The 27034-nt window shown below is 39.8% G+C and overlaps 1 protein-coding gene across 1 annotated transcript; it reads right to left on the reverse strand.

Annotated features, from left to right (window-relative positions):
* Positions 1 to 3001: 3001 nt before the first annotated feature.
* prkcha (protein kinase C, eta, a) lies at positions 3002 to 27034 on the reverse strand. The gene is made up of 14 exons (XM_034111324.2): positions 26343 to 27034; positions 19440 to 19503; positions 16914 to 17064; positions 16797 to 16831; positions 16232 to 16314; positions 15496 to 15625; positions 15276 to 15409; positions 15036 to 15167; positions 14746 to 14919; positions 13008 to 13162; positions 9299 to 9437; positions 8514 to 8702; positions 3664 to 3810; positions 3002 to 3493 (listed from the first exon to the last, which is right to left on the reverse strand). Exons 1-14 carry the CDS (start codon positions 26691 to 26693, stop codon positions 3344 to 3346), a joined length of 2034 nt encoding a protein of 677 aa, XP_033967215.1. The 5' UTR covers positions 26694 to 27034; the 3' UTR covers positions 3002 to 3343.

Here is a 27034-nt window from a genome sequence, read left to right on the forward strand (position 1 = left end):
GGTATTCTTCATGGTAATGTAAAAAGATAATTATCATATAATTGTTATTAGAAAGTAGGTATTTCTACATTTGAGATATATTAACTTCAGTGACAAGCACAACATTATTGCTTGTGTGTGCTTTGGATTAAATAGATTCTACTTAACATTCACTGGCTTAGAGATTGTTTTGGTTATTTGCCTAAAATGCTTTAGAGATTTCTGTCCAGTCAGGCAGGCTCCTTCTCTCCTGCACGGTTTGGAAATTATTCAAATTGCCTGGCATTCAGCTCTGGATTTGGAAGACAAGATGTTTGTAAAATCATTTTCCAGCCACCTTTACAGCTCATAAAATGTTCTCTTTTATATTTTTGCCGTACAGTTATTCATCCTCTTACTTATCCCACGGTTGGTTTTAACATCTGGCTATGAGACATTTGTGCAATGCTTTGGTCACTTCTCAGAACTGTTGGCACGTCAGTGTATCTGAGACTCAGACTTTGAATTACGGACCAACAAATACATAGGAAGGCCTGGAATAGCTAGGCAATACCTTGTGAATTTCTTTGGTTGGCCTATAAACAGGTGTGGGTGAGAAAACTGTTGAAAAGCATATTATGTGGATTTACAGGGTTCTTACACTATGCTAGTAGCTGAGCTTTACCAGAGGACTGACAATGTATTACAAATTGTGTGTAACAGGTCATTGCAATAAAGATTACACAATTGCAGCAACTAATGTTTGTTTATTTATTTAGTCATTCTGATAAACTATATGATTGTCTGGAAGAAGTCTAAGGTGCTAGCCACACCTTTTTTCTTCTCTTTTAGTCATTTCATAAAGGTGAACACATGCTCTTCCAGTTATATCTGTAAGAGCACTCTCTGCTGTGCAACAACACCATTAACACAATGCTTTCAAAGACAAATGTTTTAATGTGTGGGAAAGATTGCATTGTTGTTGTAATAGCAACCACTGGTTGATTTGATTCTGCTTTTTAAGTCGATTCCTACTCAGGGTAAGAACCATAATCTAATGCAACCACTATAGGCTGGGGTGCTGAGTGTGTGCGTTTAATCACAGAACTGATTCCGTGTTGATGCACAAAAAGTCCCAGTGATGTCTAGTATGTAAAGCATCTCTTTTGTCCTTATTTGTTGCCACATTCGGGGCAATCCATCATACAGCCAGGACAGCAGGGTCGAACACAAATTCAATCGAGCGGTGCAGAGACACTGCTGGCAGCCATCAGTAAGTCTCAGTAATGAAAGCGGAGACAAGGCTCCTAAATCTTGCGTCTCATTCAGACATTACCGGAGGAAAGCTGCCAAACAGGGCCACATTAATGGGTAAACAAAAAGTAAAGTAATTTAATCCAATGTCCCGTTCCTTGTATAGCACACACAGCTCATCTTTCTTTGAGCATGCTTGAAGTGGATTCGATGGTTGTTAAGTCCCTGAGATCAATGCACTTCTAAGTCTTGGTTAATGATGTTTAACTGGGATTGACTCACAATAAGTAGAGCTTAGGATCTCATACTTGTTCAAATGTATTATTCGTAAGTTAACAGAACTTTGCAGTAGCTACTTTTGAGATACTGTTTTCAGTTTCAGATTATACACACACAGGCCTTTTCTTTATCGGATGCCACCCATTTACAGTATTCAGTCGCACATTCTTCCACAGGATAGGGGGCTGAGGATATAAACAGATGTGGTGCCTGAAGCCTTCCTCCCTGTAACCAACAGGAAGAGACCATCTCTGTTCTGTAAGGTCGAAGCTGTTTGTGTGTCTGCAGGTAGAGAAGAGGGAGCACAAGATTCCTAACAATACAAGTAACTTTTCCCTTTGTTGTTGTTTTATTTGAACGGTTTCTTATACTTATACTGTACTGAATGCATGCTTCTTAAAGTGTCCCAATAGCATAATTCTTGTCTTCTTGTGTCTTCCTGTTTCTATCAAAAAGCGACAGTCATGACGTTGTGTGGTTTCCTGTTTATCCTCTACTGGTTTGCAATGACGGAATGATCTACTAAAGCCCCCTCGATGATGATTGGCCAATCTTATCCGGCTGCAGGGTTAAAGTTTCAAGTTCTCACTCTCTTTCTCTCTGTCTGCCTCCTCATTTTATATTCTCACAGCGACGGTGGTTGGGAGCCTTTTTAATATCTGCAGATTTGAAAATGCTCATTTGTTTACCCAGGCAGCCTACCTACGGACCTGAACGCTTTCTAAGACTGAGTTTGCTGAGAGAGAAAGTGTGTGTGTGTGTGTGTGTGTGTGTGTGTGTGTGTGTGTGTGTGTGTGTGTGTGTGTGTGTGTGTGTGTGTGTGTGTGTGTGTGTGTGTGTGTGTGTGTGTGTGTGTGTGTGTGTGTGTGTGTGTGTGTGTGTGTGTGTGTGTGTAAGCAGAGAGCAGCAGACTCACAAAGTGATTACTTTTACTCTTGAGACGCACAAAGACTCAATTGAAGCTGACAGTTACCAAACACCATCCTAGCATTCTCCCTATCCTCGGACAACTGTGTGGTAATATCAAAAGTTCTGGTTGTTTCACAGTAAGCCTGAATCACCACAGAGTTTTCACCTCTGGTGAAGTGTTGCATCATTCTCAACATGCCTGATCAAATTACATGGCTAATCGTTGCCAAAATCTTTTACAGGGTATGATTGATGAAGACATTATCTACTGTATTATCTGGAACTGACAGGGGCTACATAGACAAATCATCTGTGTAAATTGTTCAAATGTCTATTTGCCAGTAAGTGTGTCTGTGTGAATACGGTTTCTTACAGAGTAGGGTGACGTCATTGAAAAACGATCTCATCTGCCCACTCAGTTTTTCCAGGATTTAAACTGGCAGCTTAAGTTTTCTGGGAATTTCTGGCAGGATGGTTCCAACTGGACACATTTTTCCTTTCTCTAGAAAATTCTGAAGCAAAAAATGAAACACAAAGCACGCCTTTATGCTTCGCAAAGGGCTTTTTCATTTTAAGTAACTGGACGCGAACTCATCCAGAGTAAAATCAGTGGTTGTACACTTTATCAAACACATATCAAATACACCATTTACACAATGACACTTGCAGGAATGTGTCCCAAGTGAGACGTCAAGACTTAATGGTATTTCAAAAGATGATCACATGGCACATTTTCGAGAAATACAGGAGTGCTTAAGGGTTCATGCCAAACCAGTTCCCGTCAGGCATGTGTGTGTCTGACTCCTCGGCAATTTGCACCCTCATGTCTCTGGGGAATTTGACAGCAACATACTGCACATACCGCGGGGAAGAGTCTCAGGCGATTCACGGATACTGGGAAGAGTGAGAGTGCAGGAAGAATTGTGGATCAATGAGGAAACTCTTAGCTCTCCTGCAGTTCAGGTGAGGTGAAGGAGAAGTTACGAAACTCCTCCTGGTTGATGGAAGGGATCATAGGGTCATCGATGGGCGTGAGGGTGGCCTCTTCCTGCGTGAAATCTGGGTCAAAGTTGTTGACGTCTTCAGGTGTTTTCTGAAGGGGAAAATACAAAATGATTCATTAGCTGCAACATTTTAGCAAAAACAATGGTTGCAGTCACCGGCTAAGACAAGGTCAATCATTACGTAATGTCTGCTGAGTGTCTTGCTCATCATTTATACACACACTATCAAGCTATCCATAAAGTTATTAATGTGACTTACGATCCTTGGCCTGAAGGGCGGCTCTATTTCTCTACGATTCAGCTTCTCCCAATCGATGCCAGTGAAGAAGGCGTGGCTGGTCACGGCGCTCTCTCCGCCCTCTGAGGCCACACAGCCCAGACGCCGGGCCGGGTTTTTGGTCAAGAACTGGGGAAACCAAAAGATTCATGACCTTACATAAGAAACTTAAAAGGAACAGTATTCTATAGTCACTTGTTGGATATACCTAATGTAGAGGTGTCTGCCTTTCATGAAATATTGTTTAACCAGAGGGCATTTGGCTTGTGGTGCTTAACTTAACAAAATAAATATACATCAAGAACTCAAAAGCAATTATTATCCTATTTCAGAAATACTGACCCTGTTAGTCAAGATAGTCAACAGACCGAGTGAGCAGTTTCACAAAGGTATTATTTAGTTTGTACTTTGTGGGAAACAAAAATTGTTGTTGAGTTTAGATCTTTATGGCCTCTATCTGAAACACTAGGGAAATTGCACCAAAACAATCTAGATTCATAAATAGCACTCCAGGAAAGAGGATTTTGGAATGAACTGTACTTTTAAGACTAAATAATAAATGTTAAAATCATGTCAATTGTCAACACAATATGACACATAACAGCAGCAACAACCAAGTAGGATTAAACTGTTTGAAAACAGTTTAGCAGCAGATTATACTTTGTTGCATCTCTACATAGTGAGGAAATATGACTCGTGTTATTCAACTAGATCAGATTGTTTTTGGAGAAGTGCCAAACTCGACTTGAGCCAGCGTGACGTCCAGTCAATCCCTCCCTCCCATTTTATGAAAAGGCGCTGGTGTGAAAGGGGTGTGTTGTCACTGGCGCCACCTACAATGCTTTATCTAAAGAGAGTTCAGCTTAGTTCAATACAGTGCAACTGAGGTGTCTCAACTTCCTGGTTTCACAAACCATAAAACAATAGAATAGTTAATCACCTACAACTGTGCCTCTGCCAGAAATATATAGGGATGGGTCCAAACAAAACAAACTCAAAATTGGAAAACTTTGTTTTAACTTGCCTCTGGGAGGAAACTGAAAAAACCCCAAAAGAAAACAATATTGAAGTGTTTTGAACAGCTCTGTCTGGGCATTCAGACAAAGCCACAACAAACCTCTGTCTGCACACACAGTGAGCAGACTAACCCAAAGACATTGGAAAGATCGATACAGCTTTCAGCTCAAAACACTATTAACTACCAGCGGCCTTAACAACCCCACATACCGCTGCAAAACTAAGTTCACAAAGAAAGAGAAAGCTGATTAGAGAGACGTCAAAGAAATAGAATGGCACTTAAGTTGAGAGGAAAAGATAAAGAGGAAATGGTGAATATAAAACACCCTAATGTTGGTTTTGCATAGTTTAGTCCTGTAACTCACAATCAGACAAGCCACATGCCACACCATAAAAATCAACTTGCAGAGACTTGAATCTTGCATCGACACAACAGGACATCTTCCTTCCAGTTGAAGAATCTATTTAATCACTGCATATCTGATTATATAACAGACTATCGCTGAGCAGCCCTGCAGTATGTGTGTAGATTTAAAAACCTTGGTTACCAAGGAAATGAATCATTAATTGTTAGGCACTTTACTGTAAATCTCCCTCTGCTTATGTGTTGTTGTATAACATCCTTCTCTCAGGTTGTTGTTGATGTTGTGCTGGCAGGTGATGTTGATGTTTGCTTGCTTCAGTACTATTGTACAATGTTAGTGTTGAAGTGTAAATTAAACACATTTTTTTTTAGACATTCTTCATTAGGGACGAAACATTATAGTTTAATGCTTATGCAGTTGCGTGTGGGGATTTGCAGCTGTAAGCATGACTGTGATGACGTGATTTGCAGTTATTGAGTTCAAATTTATTTAAAAACCACAGCAGGGCACCAGTATGGCCTTGAAGTGTAAATACCACAGACCAGCAGGGGTTAATCGGTTCAGGAGCTTACAGACCACAACACTTAAGGAAACTATAACACTGACGCCATCTTTCCATCCTCAGCACCAGACCTGACACGTCAGCATTGCTGAATTAAGAAGCCATTCTCCACCACACTAGCAGAAACATACAAGGTCATCAGAAATGACTAGGGCATTTTAATATATATGTTTTTGATTTTCTATTAATCAGATATATAATTTGTTATGCTTCCAGGTTATGTAATGTGGAGGAGTCTAACACAAATGTAAATCAAACATCTTTGCGTTTTGAAAAGATGGCTGACAGTAGAGGAAAGGACATTGAGGGCATCAGCTTTTGGCTCACAGATATTGTGATGGGCATTTTATACTTTTTTCTGATGTTGCATAGAAAAGAGGATTTATCAATTATCAAAATGTATTGTTTTATTACTCAGAATGAACTCAACTGAACTCCAACTGAACTGGCCTGCATGCACGAGGAGCACCTCGCAAAGATCAACTTGCAGTATAAATAGTGCAGCAGCGTTCAAATCCCATCACACCAACAAGCATCTTTACGCAACATGTGACTCTGGCAGCAGTGACACTAATCACCAGGGGACATGGGTCCTGTGCTTCCTCAAGCATGTTGGAGTAACAACAAGGATAAAAGGAGGAGAACAGGGGGGGGGGAGGAGGCGTGTCGTATTTATAGCCTGTGTGCTGTGGCTGGGCAGTGGACCATGCCTTAATATAGTTGCAGTATGTAAGAGACCCTGGCCAAACAGCTGGCTGGCAGAGCTCCACAGGGCTGTCATTCACTCTGAAGGACAACAAATAACTAACCCTGATCATAGAAATGCAGATTGAAGCCGTCCAACCTTTGACATTTACTCTGTCCAACAATGCTGTGAATTAGTCTTTTAGAAAATGTTCACAACTTATTGGTTTTTCTCTAACATGCTGGTTACCAGTCATGTGATACATTGATTTCCTCTATCATTAGTTCAGTTTAAAAAAAAGTTTCTATGACATTTCTTGCAATTATATATAGTGTAAAATGTCAGACGGAGGCAATCTGGGGATGGAAAATGTCTGGCAAAAAAATAAATAACAGCAGCTACTACATCCAGCTTTATCCGTCAATAGGGCTGCAATGATTATTCACCTTATTGATTATTGGATCAACACGAAAATGTTCGCCAACTATTTTGATAATCAATTAAAACTAACTGCAAAAATAGCGGTAGATTCAGCCTCTTAACTCTAACCCTTAACTCTGGAGATGTTCTGCTTTTCTCTGCTGTTGAGATCTCCATAACAGGTTGAATACTTAAAACGTAAATATAATCAATTATATTCTTATATAACTCTAAAGAAAATGTTTCATATGTTATGTTTTTCTATATTTACAGTATAAACCAAGTGGTTTGTTGAATTGAGTGTAAGACTTATAATGATTTATGGGTGTCACTGATAAGAGAGTAGGCAGTTTCTTCTCTCTCCTCTCACAGCAGGGAGGGGGGCTCCTGACTTAAGGAGAAATACATTGAGGCCTCAAAAAGGTGGTTATGTCATAGCCGAGAATAATATTTTTCAAATCCTACAGGGGTCATGTCCTTTTTACACAAACCTGAGAAGGTGTGTCTTATGCCATAAGCTATAGAAGATGTCTGGTTATGGCCAACCCTGTACATCGGAGGCCATGCCCAGTTTTACACAAAATTGGGTGTGGAGGAGGTGTTTTAGGGTTTTCTATCCGGTTTTTGTGCATAAAGACAGGGGTTGAGAGAGTGAGGGCTTCAGAGCTGGGTTAATAGCTCTCGATAAGGTTCTCTCAAACTTGGTAAATATCTCTTGAATTTCTTGGTTGGAATGCTGAGTGAATTTCTTTGAATGAGGGAATTTCTTTGAATGCTGAATGGAATGATTTGATGGAAGAAGCGTTTGTGAGTATTAGTACCTGCCTCCGTGAGGAACTGCCTCAGAAAACTGTGGGATAGGTATGGGTTTTTGAATGTTAGTCCCCGCCATCTGTGACGGAAAATAAAAAGGTATGGAATCGATGTGAATTGATTTCGTGAATGAAAAGTTGAATGTGCTTTTTATTATCACCGGTCTTTTTATGAGGAAATGCCTCTAAATTCTATCGGGAGATTTTAAATGTCACAACTGAATTGGGCAGTTGAAGTGAAACATTTTGCTAATAAATGTAAGACTGTGAATTAAAGTTTCATATTTGAACATGATCACAGCATCATTTTTTTTAGTATGATTATAATGTTGTAAAGAGAGAAGGTAAAAACCCTGTATTAGTTTGGACCTATTTTTCTTCAAATAAACTGATCCCACCTTTTGGACTGGGACAACTTAAAGGACATCTGTGCTCTCCTCTCCTGCTTCAAAGGTAAGATTGCACACTGCCACACACACGTTTAGGTAGGAACACACCCCATTTACTGATACCAAAATCCTTCGGGATCGCTTAAACAGATTAAAAAGAGTTGTCTGAATAGAAACAGCAGTTAATTGAACCTGGTTCTTCGGGGAGTTAATAGAGGTGAGATCTTGCTGACGTTGGTGGATCTGAGACAAGCAGTAAACTTACATAGACTCAATAACTTCGGTCAGGTCAATTAGTAGGTCAGAGTAATTTACCGGAATAAATTATCAGGACCTCACCTATACTCTAACCACTGCTTAATATCATATTAAACTGAAATCCTTGGAGTTGAACTCACAGAACAAGATATTACCTTGGATTTGGACATTGAATGGTTTTCTTACATTATAAAACCAGATGATACAATGATTCATATTAAATTAAAATTGAATAACAATACATAGCTTTTTCAATAATGACATCTAAATAATCATTGGATGCAGCCATATTAAGCAAGTTGATGAAAATGAACCTGGACTCACAGATTTGAGTATAGTCACTGCCTCATCACTGAGCCAAGATGCATAAACAATCTCTTCATTGAGGATGGATTCAAAGAGGTCATCTTCATTTTCAGCCTCAAATGGAGCGTGTCCTGACAGCATCTCATACAGCAGCACACCGAGAGCCCACCAATCAACAGAGGGCCCGTATAGCAGCTCCTGCAGGATCTGTGGAAACATGTCGCAGCATTAAAGTTAACCACCACAGCACAGACAGCATTGAAAGCAACGGTTGGATTAATAGACTGTTGGGTTAGTGTGTTGCAACTTGCCAGTGAGGCTACACTGAGGAGCAAGTGTTGACTGTTAAAGAAGCCTTTCATAAATCCAGACTCACAGAAAAGTCTCTCAAACATGAGGACACCGAGCATCTTAATCCCTCAATATGAAAACCAAGCACATTTGTAATAATCAAGGCTTGTCTTGTCTATAGAGCCTTTCACAATTTGACTTCCAGTAAGTCAGGAGAGAGTTTGAGTGACAGGCACTGAGCGCAGTGTTGGTTTATAGTGGGGTGGTGTGATGGAGAGAGGAAGGCACTGGGAACTGCGTCAAATGAACTCAGAAGACCTCGGTTACAGGAAGCAACATGTGTTCTATGTTTCTCTTGTTGCAATCTGTTAAACTGATATAAAACAGAACAAAAATATATGAGAATGTGCTGCAACGCAGGTGAGTTGAATAAAGGGTCCAGATGTCTGTCATTATAGGTAGTTAAGGGTAAAGTTACAGTGAGTTTTTTAAGCACAAGAGCAGAGACTAACCTCAGGCGCAATGTAATCCGGAGTCCCACAGAAGGTTCCCGTGGCCGCGCCTTCAAACATGCCCTCTTTGCACATGCCAAAGTCCGCCAGCTTACAGTGACCGTCTTGGTCAAGAAGAACATTGTCCAGTTTTAGATCCCTGAAAGGCAAGACAAACATGGAAAGAACCAGAGAATAAAATATCTGTTTTGGGACATTGTTAGCCACGATTATTAATAGTACAGAGTAAAGCTGGAAGCTATTATTCAAATGGCCCTCATGTTGTCTGGTGTTGGCAACTTTGTGTGTTTATAAAGTCTGTTGTTACTCACGTTGTATTGGTTGGTTCTATTAAATGCTTTATATGGTTATTTCTAACAATGTTACTCTTGGATTTGTGACCTTGCTCTATAAAAATGTTACTCACTAATCATCACCCATGAAAACATGTAATTTACGCCAACAGCTGCAGAAATGTCAAGTTTGTGTTCAGACTGCAGTCACACCCTGTCGGTGTTGTTTCTAATTATATCCCATGGAGGTGGACATTTGTGGTGAGACAAAAAGAGAAGGTCTCCTGAGGACAGTGAAGCTCCTGTAGCAGAGGGAGACGCTGACAGACTGCCCGAGTGTTAAATTGCTGCCATGAAGAATCAGATGACCACTTAGGCTGGCACCAAGGATAAGTGCTTTAATGTCAATATTTAGACTGAATTCAGGAGAGGCAAAACGAGAGCTCCTGGAACACATTCGTACAGCTTAGTTAATCTGACATGTACTGGAGGTAATTAAAGTGATACATTATTTGAATGTTCAATCATGCAAATTGGGGGGGAAAAATGTTGAGTTATAAATCATTGTTGGTTTCCTCTAAAGCAAATTCTTACAAAATATAAATAATATCAATGAGATTTTTTTCTTGTTTCTTTGTTGTGATTTTCCTGTACCCTGTAAAATTATGAGTTTATATTTTCTGAGGAAGGGGCAACCGGTAATGAAATAAAGCAATACATAAAAAGTATTAAAAAACTGAAATTAATCCATATTTCCAAACCTGGAGTAAAAATATAATAAAAGTTATATTATTAAAAGACCTATAGAAGAGTTAGTTCAAGCGACATCCTTGCTACACATTATAAAACTTATCTTTATTACTAAGGTTATAAGATTTGTCATTAGATGGTAGTTATAAGAATGGTTATACGAACAATAAGAAGTGCTCTGTGTTGTGGAACTAATGAATCACCATGTGAGCATAAAAAGAAATATATATATACAGCTCCTCAGTCAGCGAAGAAAGCAATAACAACATGCATTTATAGTAATTGAATAAATAAGTATCTTCCCCAGTGATATCGGTGCATGTGAAAGGATGGCAAAGATCTCCCCTGTCAGCTGGTGCTTTGTCATCTGACAGGGAGATTAAACCTTCGGAGTGTGCGATCTGGAGTTGAGCTCTAATCTGATCAAACTTTAGACCAAGGTCATGTTATGGAGAGGAAGCTGTATGGAAGATACTTTGTAATAGTACTGGCTGATGCTGAATATAAATGACAACATGTGGGAAAAGCATACAACGCTAAAAAGGAAAATATTTTGTATTTCCTGTCCTTCCAGTAGACAAGGACTCTTATTGATCTCCTCAAACAGGTTGACAAACGCAGAAATTCTCAATGAAAAATGGACAGAGCCTGCCGTTCAAACCACACTGGCCTGTTTGTATTAATCTGGTTTGCTTTACATAATCAGATTGTGTAACAGTGACTCAGAGGTTCATGGGGACTTTCTGTCGCAGTCAGCCTCACATCTAAGCCAAAAGAGAGCAACTCTGACCACTCTGCCGTACATTACACAACAGGAAAGTCCAAACTGTAGATGCCAGCCAATTGATTAATGGTTAAGTGGGTGTCTATTATGGCCAAACATTTTCATACCTCAAAACACTTTCCAGTAGTATTTGTTTCTATATTTGGTTATGAATGTGTCGTCTGAGATATGAGCCCTTTATCCTGACGGTTTTAAACCCAGTTTTCATTACACATCACTTTGCAAAAAACCCACTATACCCACTGAAACACTAACTGGGTCAGAGATAAAGTTGCACTACTATGAACATTTCCAGAAAAGAGAAGGAAGTGCTGACAAACACTGGCGCAGATATTGTAGTGGCAAGGGTAAGAGACATCCGGACAAACCACCACGGCCTTCTAACATCTTTACAAATAGACATTTGTTGTTCCTCATACTCTAAAATGTTTGATCAACTATTAATGTTGCACCTTTGTATTCCTCATGCTGTTACATTGTCTGAGTTGTCTTGAACAGTTTTATTAAACGTTTTAAACTCTCTAAAATTACCTACTGTACACACCTAACTGTTTTGAAGCAGCTGTACTCTGCCTTGCCAAACTTGTACTCAATGAAACTTAATAAAAGAAACTGAAACTATCAGCTGTTCATGATACTGTGTTTACCTCCTGCAGACTCTCCTCACGAGACAAGTGGTGCAAACCAGCCAGTCTGGGTTCAGACCATTTGAAATATAGTAATCAACAAAATGTGATGTTTTTTATATCATGAATGAACCACAGCATTTCCACAGCTTCAAACCTAGGAGGATAATAATTGGACATCTGCTGAAATAACAACTCAGAAGGTCCAAAGCACCACTCTAGCTATGGCTGGAAGCGATATGGCTAACAGCGATATATCTGTTTGAGTCACGAGAACACGTACTTATAAGTTATAACACATTACAGTGACTTGAGGTCGCTGGCTTATTTTTAAGGCGCTCTACTGTTATTACACTGGCCTGATGCGCAAGCTGCTCTTTGGCTTGTAGCATGCAAACTGCGTGTGGCCTCTTAAGCTAATTGTCATGCTATGTGGTGCAGGCCACACTGAACACTTGGGCCTCTAAATATAACCAAGGATTTAGCTCACATGATGCTCACTTCCTTATCATCATGCACCGGCAGGCACCCAAGGGTTTAAAAAAAACACTGAAATATGTGATGCTGGAATACGAGCAGTAAAATGGTTACCATATGAAAAAAGAACACAAAATGATATTATTAAAGTTGTAGGTCTGTTTACATCTGTTGTGTGCTTGCTGTTTCTATGGTATGAGATAATGAGCTTAAACTAAACATTTGGTAAACAGCCCAAGTTTCTGGTTGCAAAACACGCTGGAGCATTTTAATGGGAAACTTCATTAAGGGCTAATGGTTTGAGAAAAGGCTGGGGAGTAGATGATTGATGGCTTCAGAAAGTGCTCTGATCTTTCAACTGAAATGGGGAGAGAGAAAATAATGGCTGAATAAACGCACATCCATCTTAAAACAAGTTTACTGCGATTTTGTATTTTCCTCTAATAAAGTTGGACGATTTGCAAAAGAGGATTAGAAAGAATTGAGGCCATTTCTGGACTTTTCTAAAGAGATGCATGTCTTTGTTTTAAACACTTGAGGGTCTCCTCTGAATAATGACCAGAATGACCATCAAAAAACTAAATAATAGTGAAACAAGGCGTAAACATTTAGAAATCTCAATAATATATAACATTCCTGAAAATACCTTTTAGAGACTCATGAATAGATAAAATACCTGGTTCAGATGGTGACCTACAGTAACCTATAGCACACTTTGAGGACCTTTCTTTGGACACACATGTTATAATCTATCAGGCCCAGCAAAGCCATTACAGTTATGAATGTTCTGTGACTCAGACCTGTAGAGGATGCCTTTGTCGTGCAGGAACATGAGCGCGGAGGTGATCTCTGCTGTGTAGAAACGCGCTCGAGGCTCTTCAAACTTCCTGGACTTCTGGATGTGGAACATAAGATCGCCACCATTCACAAACTCCATCACAAAGAAGAGGCGTTCCTGCAAAAGGAGATGAGATTTATACAAATGCAACACAAACCACAGTAGCCTCACAGGGGACCTACAAATCCGTGATCATGGCCATGCTGAGATTTCCTCAAGGATGACGCACGCCTGCTTCTCATAAATTTCACATGTCTATTTAATATATTCCTGTGCAGCTAGAATGTCGGCGGGGCAAAATAAATATTGATCGAAACCCATATATCTTTTTCTCTCAGTAAAGGCTATAGTTGATTTGTGATCTAGAAAATGAAAAGCAGGAGAACATGATTTGATCGTAAAGCTTCCTGGAGCCCTCAGGACATTCAGTCACAGCTGACTACATTTTACTGCTCTGTGGTTAAGGGTAGTTTAGTATTTCATGTTTCATAATAATGTGCTCCCAAGTAATGCAGGCAAACTTGAAAGTACTTTGACATGTTTCAGGAGGTTCAATTAAATTCAATAGCTTTCTTGAACATTAAAGTAACTTCCTGTGGTGTTCAGTTTCGATCCACAGCTATGTGTGGCCATGCAAGGTGAGGCTGCCTCTGGGATTTCTTATACTCATTTATATTGCAAGACACTTTTCAGACCTTGGTCAACTTGATGTATGGCCATGCAAGGTGAGGCTTTCCTTCCTCAAAGCCTTTTCTATGGTTTTTTGTGTGGGTGTAACTGGGTAGGGAGCAGTGTCATAAATTCAATTCTTCACTTTGTGCAGCTCTATTTCAATCCCAGAAGAAGTAGGTCAGTAAAGGTTTGAACAACTGAAGCAGATTAGAAGTGTCCGGTCTGTGAGGCGTCACTCACTCCTCACACATGCACACACAACACTTATAAACTACTGCCCCCTGCTGACAAATGTACATATTACAATGCTTTGTACCAATCCCACACTGCATGCTGAGTCTGACTGTATCCTCTACTGTGTTTAAGTGACCATTGGTGTGGTTAGTATACATCTCAAGCGATATGTGTAGGTTCAGTTAATGAACCTGTGGACAGTGTGGTGGCAATACACAATGATAAGATATGCAGAAACCACCTATATTATGATATAAGAATGGAAACTGTGCCAAATGATGACTACCAAAGCACTGTGTTGCTTAAAGGAATATGTTAATATTAAGACCTAGAGCTAGAGTGCAGGACTTTTACAAAAACATTAATTTAATTTAGAATTATTACACAAGGGTTATACAACAGAAAACTGGTATAATGAAAGCAACATATTATACATTGGCATATAAGACATTTAAAGTGGGATATGATTTATTTCTGTGCAAATGAACTACAATAAATATACCTAAGAGACTAAACCAATACTTTATTATGTGGAAAATATGCAGCTCATTCTTTAGCAATTCAGGCTTGGAATTTTTGCAATACAGTATAAAGAGTTTAGAGAGATACGACAGCCTTTGTTAGCATGGTGTTCTTATCAAGTGAAAACACTTATTCATCCCACCGTTTCATCTCAAAGCATTTCTTCAGGAAAGCAAGGGAGATGGAAAAAAAAAATGAAGGAACTGATTTCACCAACAATAAAAGCTTACTAAACTGCTCTATAAATGCATGTGTGGTGGACCCGTACTGACCGGCGTCTGGAAGCAGCAGTACAGCTGTGTGAGGTAGGGGTGACAGCCGGCCAGGGACAGCACCCTCTTTTCAGTCATGGTGCACTCCACATCATCGTCCTGCAGAATGATGTCCTTCTTCAAAACCTTGACCGCAAACACTCGGTCTCTGCCGTTTAGTCTCGCCAGCATCACCTGCAGATACAACATAGTAGGATACACATTGTTTTCTCAAAATATTGCTTCCACTTGATACAAGTCCTATCAGAAAGATGAGGATATGTTCTTCAATATCTTCTGATCATTCCCACCTTGCCAAAACTGCCTTTTCCGAGAACTTGAAGGAACGTGAAGTCTGAGATGCCCAGTCGAGGGGTCTCCGCCTGATTGTTTGTACTCTCCCTCCTCTCAGTGGGCCCCCCTATGTGACTGGCACTTCTGGCCTGTCAGAAAGTAGATAAAGAAACACCACTTAGATTAGCCCTATTGAAGCCACATCTAAATAAAATAAAAACTGAATAGACTCATTCGGTAAAACTCAGCCTTTGTACCAATGAGTTGCGTTTCGAGAGTCCTCCGGCCTGCAGACCCATCTCTGCGAGCTTATTGGCCAGCTCCACGCTGTTGACCCCACAGTTTGGAGCGACGTTGCCTCTGCAGCGGATGTGAACATTCATTTTACAGACTGCAGAGAGAAAACGCAGACAAAAGCACTCAATAAAGACACTTAAGATCTAGATTTAGAGGGACAGATGTTGATAAGGGTCTTACTTTTACAGTGCAGCCCCTGCTTCACTATTCCCCACAGCAGGGAGCCACAGTGGTCACAGAAAGTGGGCGACTTGTAGTTGTGGATGTTGAACATGTGAGGGATGTTGATGCTGAAGCCCTGGGCTACAGGCTGCGGAGAGAAGACATACAGTACACTAACCACTGGGGGTGGTAACAGTATGTTTACCTACACATGTTCACATTCAAATGGTCACACAGAGTGCATTGAGGGGAATGATAGTTCCTATTTGTGTCACACTCAGACCCCCTGTCACTTTATTGCTGCATTTGCTTCTCTCTGAATTTCCCAAAGGAAGAGAAACTTGTCACGCTCAGCAGAAAATAGTAAGACGGAGCAAAAGTGACACGTTTAAAATTCTAAAACAAGATCAGATGTATTTATAGAAACGTATAAAAAAAAAGCATGGGTGGAAAAATATAGTGTTCTGGTTCAGTGATCAGCTCAGCACAGAAACAGGAACCTGTACGGTCTGCTGATTGCTGCAGCTGTAAATTAGGGGTGTGTGTGTGTGTGTGTGTGTGTGTGTGTATCCTGTATTACACACAAATTACTTGAGGTGAAAAACAACAGCTATAACACGCTTGTGTCCCTGAAACCTTCTGACACACTCATTACTTTGTTATTGACCAAATGATCTGTATTGAGTCGAGATCCTGCTGCTATAAGAGCCTAGTGTAACTGTGTACAGACAGTGTTGTGTTAAATGGTTCTTACCTGCTCTTTGATTTCTTTCTTCATGCGTGGACACATGGTGACGATCAGCTGGTGGCATCTTTTGTGAACCACACAGGTACACACTGGAGAAAACAACCACTCAATGTCAAACTCTCAACTCATGTTTTAAGGATATCTTCAATGATAAATGCTCATTTGTTTGTCAATGAATGACCTTCTGTTACTTTGAATCTGAGAATAGTTTGGAGGATTTAAATACATTTGGTCCTGCAATTGATTCATTACATCACGTTACAGACTCTAGCACAACTCTTGCAGTTTAATCCAAGTCTTATTTTAACCAGAAGTATACTCAGTACTGTCTAAACACAAGCGTTTAGAGGAATATCTGACTATTTAAAGATCAGACTTGGGATCAAATGCAGGGGTCTTATGAAAGTTTGTAAACTGATGATTGGATATTGTTTAGCTGTTGGTAAATGTTTTCCCCATTTCCTTCTATTCATTTGAAATATTCTCCACTTTTTCTATGTTATACAAATTGTGCTTCTGGGATAGATGTATGCTTTAACTGTGTCAGTAAGAGAACATAATGTCTGCTCACCTTGGCACTGATAGCCCTGCTTTCCAAACACACCCCTATGAGCAGAAAGAGACACAGTGAGATCCAGTTTACAGTCCACACACAGATACTGTACGTGCACACAGCAGGGACTCTCACCAGATGAACTCTCTGCAGTGGAAACAGAAGGTGGGTTGACGGAGGAAGGTAGACATGAACTTGTGTCCGTTGACCTGGTGGATCCTCCGTCTCACGGCCCCCTGTCGCTTCCTCGTGAACTGCTTCTTCTTCTCTTTCACTATGGCGTCGTCTGACAGAAAACAATGACAATGAAAGTTTGTTAAGAGCAAAAGAGACGAACAAAAAGAGAGCGACAAAAGGACTTTTCTAGAAAAAACCTACCTCTCTGTGTGAATATTGATAATACATTAAATGTATTCATTATATTGTATTTAATTATTGCTATTATTTCAGCAACCGCCAGAATCAATAACCGCCATAATGTTGTGGGATTTATTTAAAGCAGATATAATCAATACCTCTATTTGACAAATGGATCACATTACTACAACTATACGTGATAGCAGACACCCACGATGAACTATATTTGGTTTTGCTCTAATGGCGTCATTTTCAGCCACGACAGGCTGCTGTTCAAGGCTGAAAAGCCCCCACAGATCAGCCGCTGTACTCCACCTGCTCTGCAGCAAACAGTAGACGGACACATTTAGCAACTGGCTGGTTAACGCGGTGTAGCGCTCTGCATCTATAGGGCCATAGTTTCCACAGGCATGGTGCAGAGCGCTCAATGACAGTGTGATTATTGTTAGATTGTTGTTGGCTACAAAGTTCAATTTCAACTAAAAGTATTCCAGATGTTTTTGTTTTGTTTTTTGTGATCTTTACAGAAAGTGACATGGGTGTTTACATTATTATTTGTCACCAGATGAATGTAAAGGGATATAAATGTAAGATTGGCTCGATATAGAATCACCTAAACACTGAAGAATAGACAGTCTTTGCATTTCAGAAGCTGGAAGCAGAATTTCTTTTGGCCTTCTTGCTTGATAACAATATGAAGTAAATTAATAAAAAGGTAATTTTCTTTTCATGATGGAATAATCATTAATCAACTAATTGTTTCAGTGCAAGCCAATCTTCCAAAATATTTTTGAAATATTTGCCAATGCCAATACTCCCTCTTTGACATGAAGTTCTCAAAAAGGTTTTTAAACGCAAACAAATATCGGAATAAGAAGAATGCAATCGATGTATTTTCCGACCCTAGCTGTTGTGTGACAAAGGTCAGCTAACATACAGGACAAGAATGTAAGACAGATATAATTAAAATGTCACATAGCAGTGTGTACATTTGCGTCTTCTACGTCTACCTTTGTGCAGCTTTCTGTTGTGGCTCTTTATGTTGTAGCTTGACTAAAGTATAAGCTAAGTGTTGTAGAGTGAGATGATGAGAAACCACACATACATTACGGAAACATCACCGCTGAGCCGCCGCCTTCCCCCTGTAAACAGCATATATTTGTGGTAGAAGTGTGAATGTTTTTTGAACAGCGCGCTTTTACTCTACAAACCTTTTATCATATGCTCAACCGCTTAGTTTTTCTCTGTAAAGGTCAATTGTACAATAATAAACCCATTCGTTTTACCAAAGGATCGGAAAAGTGTTGCTTTTTTTGTTTTCTCTAAATATTTGCATGGAATAGAGTTTAAAGGGCATATCAATGTCTAAGGCATGGACATTATTACGTATTATTAATTAAGTGTAATTCGCATGATAAGGGGAACATACTGTGTGGTTTTCCAAATGAATGACCCTGAGGATATTTTAATGTGCACAAACGTCATTTGAGCTTTTGTTTCTCTTATGAGCAAATAGTTTTCCTGATGTAACAAATAGAAATAAAGCCGTTCATTGCATCCAACCATTTTTGAAGACTTATTACTCATTTTGCACACGTATAATATTATATATAATATCATAGAATAATCTTATTTTTAATCAAGCTATTTAAAGTTTAGATAATGCTATTGAAAAATATTTTAAAAAGAAAGGCTGAACATCTCTAGTGTTAGAGGCCTTTCTCATTTATTTCTTTATGATTAAATAAAATGTTAGTGTTTTGTGAGGTTTGGCAGGCAGTGAGGCATGCTGGCAGCAGATTAGAAAGATGAATCATCAGAGGCAGAGTAGCCACTAGATAATAAGACTTCTGCTTCAAAAGTCCTGCAAGGTCACTTCCCTCTCATGTTATTTCATTTCTTCAACTCATTGTGAAACCATGACGTAGATATCTCTGCTAAAGATGTCCTCAGTGTTGAAGTCTTCGGACGTCTAAAGAAAGCTTTCCTTTCATCATAGAAATACCTCGCATACCAGATACATACTAACCTCCCGAGTCAGACACAAACATGCATTCACACCTTTTGTCAATCGTATTATTACTACACAGTTGGACTATGTATTTCATTGCTGACAACTGATTATTATCTAAAAACAGGTGTCAGTGTGTCAGACTGGAAAAGACAGTTCCTAAATGAGGTGGTATAATCGTTGGTGCTATTAAAGTGGATGTGAAAAAGAAACAAAACGGAAAAGTGTTTGAGTGCTGTTTCTGCATGGGAGGAAACATGAATCTGCCTTTAGATCCACAGTAGCAGCCTTACCATCAATGAAGGATCCAGTGAGTGCAATATGAACGTAAACCTTGCCCTCTGGCTCCAAGTCCATCTGCAGACACACAAACAGAGAGGGCAATTACATTTTGCATAGTCAAATAGCCAAACGGAGACAGTATGGAACAGATATTTGTATACTCGACGATTATACGACACCAAATCAACATTTGTATAATACATTACATATATATCGGACAAAAGTAGAACAGAAATATGGCATTATATAACTATGCGTTTAGTTATTCCGCATTAGTGCTTTAATGACAGTAACTGGGTTAAAACAGGCGTATGAGATGAGATCATTCTTCAGTGTGTACGGAATGTCGGAGAAATGTGGACACCGCGGCAGACAGAAAACAAAGCAGGTCTGGCAGGTCGGGCTCGTGGCAGAGTTTGTTGTGATTTGACGCTCAGCTGAGAGTGAATTACAAATGTCTGAATATGCATTTAAAGCACTTCATACAGAAAAGGGTCTTTTTAGAGATGGATACACAGAACAGGAGATACTTCCTGTAGAAACCACTGAGTGGAAACTTAGGTCACTGTAAGGAGCTATTTATGCTACACACACACCCACCTGGAAAAGAATGGTTAGCCACAAAGCATTTCATGACAGGGTTCAATCACTTTATCTATAATTGTTTTGTAACCTCGTCATATCCTCTGGATCGACAGTCTATACACAACGTTTGACTACCTGTCTCTGGTGTTTTCACCTTTGCTAACTCTAGCCATGGTCTACAGAAACTAAAGAGCTGCAAAGCATTTCAGAAATGTCTCTTTCTAGTGAAATAGCTGTTGTCAAATCTGTTGTCAAAACCATACATATTGGTTAGAGGCTTGACTTAAGAAGAATTTTATCACAGAACTATGAAGGCGTTCCACTTTCCCGTCAATTTGATCTAAGTGAAGCAAGATATATTTAGTTGTTTTGTAGTTTTTCATGCTGAATGACTTATTTAAAAAGGACTAACACCACCAGACTCAGAGAAAGTTTCAACCCACAGGCCATAAGACTGTTAAACATCTGAACTTTTGAAACAACATCCACGACATTAATCTGGCTGCAATTTAGAAATTATTTATCTAACATCAGTCCGGTTCTGAAGTCTTTACACTGGCTTCCCGTTGACCAAAGAATTGATTTTAAAATACTATTGCTAGTTTTTAAATCACTAAATGGCTTAGGACCGAGGTATATAAACGATCTCCTGCATGCATAACTATGAACCATCCAGGAGTCTCAGGTCCTCTGGGTCGGGTCTGCTCTCTGTTCCAAGGATAAGAACTAAACATGGAAAAGCAGCGTTTAGCTATTATGCCCCGACAATCTGGAACAAACTTCCCGAATCGTGCACGTCTGCTGAAACACTTCCTATTTTCAAATCCAGACTAAAAACATATCTCTTTGCCGCTGCTTTTAATTGAGCTGTTCATACTCACACTGCAGTATGCCTTTTATTCATGTATTCTGTACCTGCTGTGTTTATTTATTTATTTCATTATCTTTGCTTTTTATGCCTGTTTTTAAATGCCATTTAATAATGTGTTTCTGCTATATTTATTCTTAAATGTCTTTTGTTTTTATTTTGTAAAGCACTTTGAATTGTCGTGTGCTGAAAGGTGCTACATAAATAAAATTGCCTTGCCTTGCCTAATATATCATATTCAATCACTTGCATATACAGGGCCACCCCTGGCCAACTTGGGGCCCCAAGCGACATTGTGAGATGATGTATCAACAACTACACACACATTTCTATCAGTATTTCTCTGTGTTGTGGTTGACATGATGATGACTGTTAGGAGTTAAGGGGAGAGGCTGAGCATCACCATGAAATGTGCAAATTGACATAAAAATGAATAAAAGGGGAAAAATGCTCCATGTTTTTTAAGCTGTAAACTTTAACTGTTATGTAAGCCAACTAGACAGACAGTGTATCACTCTTCCTCTTGTACATTAGCAGATAAAAGGCATCACATACTTGAATGAATGTTAAATAAAGAATGCTGGATATAACTGCATCTCCATTAGCCTATATGCTATGCAGAGACTGCCTTCTTCATGTCGTGAATTGTAGCTGATGTTTTAATATGGCAATTGGCAATTTGACTTATACAACATTCGCAAGTTGTACATTTGACTCATACAATAACCCACCTTCGGGTGATGCTCTAGTTTCTTCATGTTTTGTTTTTTTCCCCTCTTGCTTGTGCCGGACTGAAACTGTCTTTTCACCGACATCTCTTCACCTGCACTAGTGGCCGTGTCAAAGCCGTGATTGGTCAGATGTCAATTCATTGCAACGGTGTCGAGTTACAGACGTGCTCCCCTTCTCACCTCTCACTCTCGCGGGGGGTGCGCGGAGAACTGAGCGGAGAACTGCGCACAGCAGCTGAGGCCCTCTGGGCGGGGCCCCCTGCGCAAGGCGGGGCCCCATGCAGCCTGCGTGATTGGCCTGTAGGGAGGGGCGGCCCTGTGCATATAGACTCTTATTGCGCTATTCCACTATTTCGTAGTAACATATTTATTCTTGTTGTATTTACTTGCACTATTTTTTCTGTTTTTATTTGTTATTGTGTTGCACTGTTGGACTGCTGTGGCCTAAGAGTTTCATCGTCATAACTACACTGTAGCTAACTATGCATGACCAATAAAAGCCTTGAACCTTGATCTGGTTTAATCACCTAATTCAGGGGTCGGCAACCCGCGGCCCACGGGCCGCATGCGGCCCTTCAAGCCCTCTGCTCTGGCTCCCTTGAGCTTAGACAAAAATAAGAAGGAAATAAAATAAAAGTATTTGTAGGACTATTTATATTTTGTTGCATGGTTGAAAATGTTTCGTATCTTGTATTTTGAGGTGATACTGTGACACATAAATAAAAAACAAAACGGTTTTAATAAGGTCAACTAAAATATGCGTCACATCCTGCTACGGTCCCGCGCGAGCGCCTTTTCTTGGAGGCGAATAACCTGACCCCCGGCTCGATGAGCGAACTATGGATAAATCAAAGAAAAGTACCGGAGGAACACAGGATTTACTTCTGTGTGGACAGAGTTGTATGCTTTCACAGCAAACGATGCTGGTTTACCGGTATGTTTGATATGTAGAGAGAAGTTGTCAACGGTGGTGCAGCCTTTACCTATCGAGGAACAACAAGGGAGAGGAAGACAGCTGACGACCTTCAGTCATAATTCAATGGGGTATGTAATTTATTTCATTTAACACTTTTTGTTATATTCCATGGAATGCTCTTAACGTCCCGATAGCAATGAATATATTAAATGCTTTGACAATAAATACATACAAAAATTAATCTCTGGAAGCCGTAGCGCTGTAAAAAGCACGACCAATCATCTGAGCCGGCCCGGCTAAAGTAACTGGATGGCCTACCTGCCTGTCAGCCTTCCATCTGTGCACAAATTTATCTCGTGCCCTCATTGGTCATGTGCGCGTTCGTGTGTGTTGGAGGAGGGGCTCTGTAAGAAAGTCTGAAGGAAGAGGCATATTTTTTCCGGTTGTGTATTTTCAAATTCTAGCGCACTCTAGCTGGTTTCTCCATTATTACCTACCCTACCTTTAACTCTTTTTAGGGTGCAGGGTGCAGCTATATGTTTTATTTATTTAAAAGTGGGCCCATTTTAATAATATTTTTTTTCCTTCAAATGTGCAGAGGACTCCCCAAGTGCTGTGTTTAATTTATTTTAAAGTAGGCCTGTGTATTATTTTTAATTCTCCTTATAAGAGTTCTTTGTTTCTTATTAGAGGTTAACAGTTTTATATCGTGTAATAAATAGCCTAATAAATGCAAAAAAACTGTAGTTTTTGTCTGATATAACAATAAAAAACTATGAAATATGTTTTGCAGCTCCAGACAAAAAAATGTTTTGGAAAAAGGAGCAAAATGGCTCTTTTGGTCAAAAAGGTTGCAGACCCCTGACCTAATTCACTGAAGACTGTGAATTTTGTCCCCCGTCACTCACATTTGAAATACTTTAGAAATGGACGGGTAACTCTTTCAACTCTAGAATAGAAGTGTGTGAAAGCAGCATAACGATGTAGGTAAAAAGCAGAACACTTAATGCTGCATCACAAAGGAGGAAGTTCCTTTCTTTTTTTAAACAGGACATGGGTCCCGTTTCAGTCGAGCAAGCAGTACTCTTTGCTGGAAAATGTGAGGGGCTTTCTTCAACCTACTTTCAATTTCAACGCTCCTCAGAAGGACTTGATTGCTTAAAGAAACCTACATATTGTGAAATTAAAGAGCTCAGTGAAACGAGTCAAACATGTCACAACATGTGACATGTAGTGTCAACAGGCAAAGGAAACTGGCCTCATGTGTCTAAATGTCATATGGTGAATGTCTCAGACTGATGATGTCAGCGCTGACAATGATTTCAAGATAAAAGAAGGAGTTGAATGACTAGAGATCAAGTGTTTTTGGGGTTTAAGTTCATCAAACTGGACTCGGTGTACAGACGGGGGTGAAAAGAGATATATGGAGCACTGACAGTGAGTATTTTCATAGTGAGCCCTCAAGCAGTATTCAGGTGATGGGAACGCTGCGATAAGCAGCAGCGTAGGCGTGTGCAGGCTTGAGCCTCAGTCTCTGCTGCCTCACACTTGAAACAAACCAGCCCAGCACTTCTTGTGCAAAAAAAACCCTTTCACAGTTTGGATTTAGCGGATAACAACTTCAAGCAAGGGTCTTTTCGTGAGAAAGTTAATCACATGTTCTGAAACTGCAAGGCACGCTCCACTTTCACACCACCTCCCCTTAACTTTTGAGGGTCTTGGTATAGGTGTGGGCATAGCTTTCTCTAACGATTTTTTGAATTTAATTTCTAACTTCTTTGTCAATGTACTGCTTAAAATATACATAAACATGTACATTTTTCACATAAGGATTTGTATTTATCATCGTTTTTACTATATAATTAATGTAATGCTGGAGGAAGAGAAACTTGTTTGCCTTGAATATTTACTGATATAATAGTTTATGTACACTCTTTATTTGTTTATTTGTAAATGTTTTCTATACTTTTTTATCTCTTTTGTATGTGTTTGTTTTGCTTTGTCAAAGCAAGTGGTAAATATAGCGTCTTGTCATGGACGTTCTTAAGGGAACCATACTCGATTGTTGAAATACTTGTCAAGCTATATTGAAAATTCTATAATTATAGTGAAAATGTGTGTAAGTGCCACATTTGTCAAACTCCATATCGCCGCAACTTTTCGACAGTGCATTGCAAGGTCATAGTAAATGTCTGGTGTGAGGTGATCAAATACAGAAGTGGACAGATGGTCAGTGAGGTAAGGTGGACAGAATTTACATTTTAATTATGATTTTTTTTTACATTTAAACTTGTGGTATTTAAGCATTTGCCCCCAAAACTACTTTTTGCTGCATAATTCCAAAAACTGTATTGTCGGTAGCCAAATGTCAGTAGAAGAGAGAAAGCAGTAGGTAGTGATACCAGCGGGCCGAGACAGGCTCATGTTACATTCACCAGCACCTGCACTGGCTAATAATCCTAGAAGGATGCAAATAAGCAAGACCAGGGAAACTCCATGTGATCAGTTTTTTGTGTATGTCTGGAAGACAGTGAGACTAATACGATACTCTACGTAAAGCATTTAATCTGAGCTTTGATGTGGTGCCTTTTTGATCCTGAACTGTGCATTAGGAAGTGTGGGAGTCTTATCACCACACATTTATTTGCACATGTAGGTCAAATGTTGTGCAGGCAAGTCAGATTGTGCACTCTGCATGGAACAATAACAAGTCTTTATAAGCAGAATTAGCACCTTTCCACAGAGGTGGCAAATGTAGTTTCAGACCACATTGGCCAATGATCTAAGTAGAAGCTTCTAAGCCAATGAGTGCAAGACATGAGAGGTCCATGTCCGCTACATACTGCCCAAACTGAGACATGAAGATGTGAATATGTGAGGGTGTGAACACTGTGAATACAAGGTAGTGGGGATGTTTTCAGCAAGAACAAAAGCCAACGTTACTCACAGTGACGGGGAGATGTGTTGTGAACAAATTAGCATGTTTGTTTCCCAAACCTGCTCTCAAACACTGTTTAGGATAAATTAAAAATATTTACACAGTTACTATAATGTCCCATAAGGAGTCTACATAACTTTTGACCTATCAGTTGACTTTTCATTTTGAATCTACCTACAGGAACTACATTTTACTAAAGTAAATTGAGAAATACTATGAGAATATTCATGGTTGAAATTTGAGACTATAGGTTCCTGTACCAAAATATGAGATTGGATTGGTGGGGGTTTAAGTGCCCCCTGCCTCCTTAAACCCTAATGATTGTGTCAGTAGGCCGATATCACAGCCATGGGTGTGTTTGTTCTTCTCATTGTCATGATGTGATAACCATCATTGAAACACATTAAACCTGGGATCAGTTATTGTGTTGTGTTGACAAATCAATAAGAAAAATAATCACCATTAAAAAGGATTGTTAATATTATTTTTTGATGCATATGCCAGAAAAAGTGGTGGTGTGCCCTCCAATATGGAGACATCCTGATTGTGTTCAGTTTTATATCAAATGAAACTAAATATATTTGGGCTTATGACTACAAACTGCAGTCAATATCACTTTGGATTTAGGGAAATGGGAAAGAACTTTCTAAAAACAATCAATGGAGGGAATAAAAGGCAGATAATCGATAATGGAAATAATTTAGTCGAAGGATATTGGGGTGGGGATGTGTCAGGGGGGGGGGGCAAGGATACATGTGTTCCCCTTCCCCATAGCATCCTAATAAATGAATCCGGCCCGGATTAGGGTCATTAGGATCTGAAACCATGTTTACAATAAATGCTCTTACTAGTAGGCAGTGTTTACTTCGCACTCACCCATCCATCGAAGGTCTCTTCTGTGTTGGAGGTTTGGATGAGGTCCTCAAACTGGATGATGCAGTTGGCCACAAAGTCATCATATCCGATGGGAGTATCGTGAAAGACTGCCAACTCGATTTGTTTCCCGTCGCTCACGTTGAGGCAGAACTCCTCGTTGAACGTCGGTGTGTTGGTTTTCTGTTTGGTGAGAGTTTGTCCAATTTTCGTGTCGTCAACCTTCACCACAATGTAGGGGTCCAGGCCGGGGGGGGCTTTGTTGAAGATGACCGAGTGGCGCAGGGAGAAGGTGGTGGGCTTCAGGCCCACCGCCTCACCGATCCGGAGTTTCAGATAGCCATTAAACTTCATGATCACACAGCTACTTCAGCCACAGGCGAAAAAAACACTCAAAATGCGGAACAAATAAATTAAAGAACATTCATGCGCACTTCATATCAACACTGACCAATGAAAGATGGGTTCATAGTTTACGCTCCAACTTGATGTCTGCTCTTTGTTGCATTCATTCTGATGTGTACCTGATCCAGGCGACTCTCAGCACGGATATGTTTCTGACACACAACGCTCCTCTGTCTCGGTGTGAACCTGTTTGCAATAAGTTTCAGTAAGGAGGAAGCCACAGCACATACATGCAGAGGAGGCGCCAGTTCCGCGTAACAAAGTCACGGAAAACACACAAACACGACCCA

The sequence above is a fragment of the Pseudochaenichthys georgianus genome, chromosome 22, assembly GCF_902827115.2.
Source record: "Pseudochaenichthys georgianus chromosome 22, fPseGeo1.2, whole genome shotgun sequence".
NCBI lineage: Eukaryota > Metazoa > Chordata > Actinopteri > Perciformes > Channichthyidae > Pseudochaenichthys > Pseudochaenichthys georgianus.